Genomic DNA, 3,281 nt, shown 5'->3' with positions numbered 1-3,281 from the left:
CTGACCACCGAGCACTGAGCACGGAGCACCGAGCACTCACTGAAACGCGAAGGTGCTGCCGAAGAGCTTCTTAGCGGCTCTGAAGTTGGATTCTTTGGCTGGTGGGCTGCTGAGAAGCAGGAACTGATGGGGCGTGTGCATGAACTTCAATTGCTGCCAGGGAGGAGGAGGACAAACGGAACAGTGCTCAACGCAACACGCAATCGGCTGCTGACCATTTCAAAGTTTACCCGTTTCAGGACTCGCTAGCTTCTCACCACCGAGAATTCAGGTTAATCACATGAACAGAACCATTCATTAAGAAAAGCAAAAACCCAACCCTGTATGCATGACAAGTCATGGAATTGCCCATACGGAGGACAAGTCTTTAGGCCAGCGGTTCTCAACCTGTGGGTCATGACCCCTTTGGGGGTTGAACGACCCTTTCACAGGGGTCGCCTAAGACCATCGGAAAACACATATATAATTACATATTGTTTTTGTGATTAATCACGATGCTTTAATTATGTTCCATTTGTAACATTGACATTGGGGGTCACCACAACATGAGGAACTGTATTAAAGGGTCGCGGCATCAGGACGGTTGAGAACCATGGCTTTAGGCTAACAGAAAAAGGACCGGAGGCCAACACCTCATTTATGTTTAGATCTGCCTTCCTAATTACATTCCTTCTTAAGAATTTTAGTGTTGAATTCCGTACATGCACACTAGCTATTCAACTGGGGAAACCGGCCGAGAGTTTGCTGGGCAAAAAAGAAGTTAGGTCAAGCGGTTTAGATGTCAAAAACGACCATTATCATGCTGCGTTTGCATATATTTATGAAATTGGAAATGGCCTACATTCAAATATTGTCTCCTGCTTTGTTCAGAGGAAATGCAAAACAGAACCTTTTGGGATAAGTTGGCCGCCTTGCGCCGGGGAATATTCTCCTATAGGGATGCAAGAGAGGGCTCTGCAGGTTCGAGAGTCACAGACGGGGAGCTAAATTCCAGGAACCACTGCCCTCGGGGGACGGGCAGAGCTGAATGCAGTCCATTAGCCTGCGCACGGTTTGTAAGCGGACTGGGCGGGTCAGAAAGGTGCCCGGAGGCATTATCTCCTCCGACACAGAAAAGCAGGGCTGCGCCTGCAGGAGGCCGACCACGAGGAAAGGCAACGGCCTCTCTCTGGCCCGGCCCCAGGGGACAGTCTTCCCACCACCTTCGGAATAACTGCCTCAGACCGACTCTGATTTACTTAAGAGGCCAGGGCGTCAGCCGGCACTGGACGTGGCTGCTGGGAAAAGCCTGAAGACGGTGCAGACGCGGCAGCTTCACCCTGCGCGCGGGCCTTGACCGAGTCTGGTTTAATTTCCGGGGAGGCTGCAGACTCCCACAGGGCCGCCCTCCCCGCCAGCGTGGCCTCCCTGCGAGGGGACGTGCGAAAAAGCAACTTACCCTGTTGACTGGCAGTTTCACAATATGTGACCTGTTACTTGAAATAACCCTGAAATCAATGAAAACAATCCATCAGTCAAGAACATGTGCCGAATATATTTAAAGTTTTATTCCTGAGTTGGCGAATGACTGAAACGTACTTTTACTGCGACATAAAGTAAACTGGGTCATCATTTTACTTAATTACATCATTTTGCTTTGCTTCCTGAAGCAATTTAAAGAGCTTTCATAACAAAATGATATTTTAATCTGAGAAATAATACTTTGGTCATTTCTTCTTTAAAGCTTAAGAAATAATTTTTTTATAATCACAATCTCAAAAATTAACAAAATGAACACCTCTGAATATACTGTCAAATAATGATAATCTGAATATTACAAAGATCAGAAGTTGATCCATCATCTGCTTCCTTTGTCCCTCCCAACATTACCTAATTAAAAATGCATTTTAATGAAGACCTTTTTCCTTGAGTACCCGAGAATCTCCTTAGGCTGACATATACAATGATTTACATACAGACTGTGACTCAGCATTAGACACTGAAGCGGAAAAAGTTAAATTCAGGTATCTGAAAGAATTGGTTCATTACACAAAATAATAAGCAGGGAAAATGGCAAAACATTTTGGTAATATTTTTTAACCTTGAAAGAGGATTGACAACTAATGAAAGGTTATTAATCAGGCTGACTTCAGGGGGAAAAGAGATGAGGCAGCTGAGATCTGTATGTGATATGACTAATGCGAGAACTTTAAAAATTAAAATGAAAACTATAGGTTGTTTTACTGAACTCAGGATTTTAATAACAGATCATAAAACATTCAAAGAAGGGAGATTTCTAAACTTAATTTTTGTCCCAGTCTCATTAGACTAAACTCGATGTGTCCTGTAAAATTCTGACTAAGCGAAAGTGAAGCCATCAGAATCCTGGGGTACCCAGAGTCTGTTGCCTTCTCCCATCTTTCCACATTCTGTAAAGACTTTCTGGCTGGAGATGGAGTGAATACTCCTCGCACCCACCTCTCGGAGTTTACGTTTGCATTACTGCATGGTAACTGTGGGGAACCCCGCAGTCTGCGTGTTCAGAAACCTCGAAGAGACACGTACATAAACCCTTCCACGGATGGTGAGCAGATACTACTGTTTTCATTGTAAAAATGAGAAACCAGCCCTAACCGGTTTGGCTCAGTGGACAGAGCATCGGCCTGGGGACTGAAGGGTCCCGGGTTCGATTCCGGTCAAGGGCATGTACCTTGGTTGCCGGCACATCCCCAGTGGGGGGTGTGCAGGAGGCAGCTGATGGATGTTTCTCTGTCATCGATGTTTCTAACTCTCTATCCCTCTCCCTTCCTCTCTGTAAAAAATCAATAAAATATTTGTTTTAAAAAAATGAGAAACCAGCGGGCAAATGATCTGAATGGCGCTGTGCAAGGTGGGTCGTCCACCGCCTCCCCTGGTAGCCTGGCTTCCTTCCAGGGTCCCTGACCAGCCTCCTCTCCTGCTATCCTCAAACGAGGAGCTCATCCCAGGTGCACGGTCCTTGTAAGGGAGCAGATTCCACCCACACACGTTTCAGACACGCGGTCCACAGTGAGCAAGATGAACCACTTAGTCCTCAGCTACAAAGTTAAATAAACCGAAAACTGCCTCCCCATGTCACCCGGTTCACTGCGTTTTTTACACGACAGACAGACAAACCGCTGTCAAACTGGCTGTGCGTCCACTCGGCCCCGACAGCCCGCTCCTCCCTCAGTGAGGGGCGAGGTCTAATGACCGCGAGCCGGGAGACTCGCGGTGAAATCACCGCCCCGGAGGCCTGCACAGGGAGCCCTGCAGGTTCTGTC

General features: G+C 47.0%; 1 protein-coding gene across 1 annotated transcript in view; it reads right to left on the bottom strand.

Annotated features, from left to right (window-relative positions):
• The window catches only part of PARP8 (poly(ADP-ribose) polymerase family member 8), a 203,191-nt gene that overhangs the window by 12,338 nt on the left and 187,572 nt on the right, over positions 1–3,281 (bottom strand). The window contains exons 21-22 of the mRNA XM_006761802.2: positions 1,439–1,487; positions 41–153 (exon numbers count right to left, since the gene is read on the bottom strand). Coding sequence (XP_006761865.2) covers positions 41–153; positions 1,439–1,487 — 162 coding nt within the window. The remainder of the gene's footprint in view (positions 1–40; positions 154–1,438; positions 1,488–3,281) is intronic.

Source organism: Myotis davidii, unplaced genomic scaffold, assembly GCF_000327345.1.
Source record: "Myotis davidii unplaced genomic scaffold, ASM32734v1 scaffold496, whole genome shotgun sequence".
Taxonomy (NCBI): Eukaryota; Metazoa; Chordata; class Mammalia; order Chiroptera; family Vespertilionidae; genus Myotis; species Myotis davidii.
The sequence above is the reverse complement of the archived record's forward strand: the minus strand, read 5'-3'. Positions and strand labels throughout refer to the sequence as shown.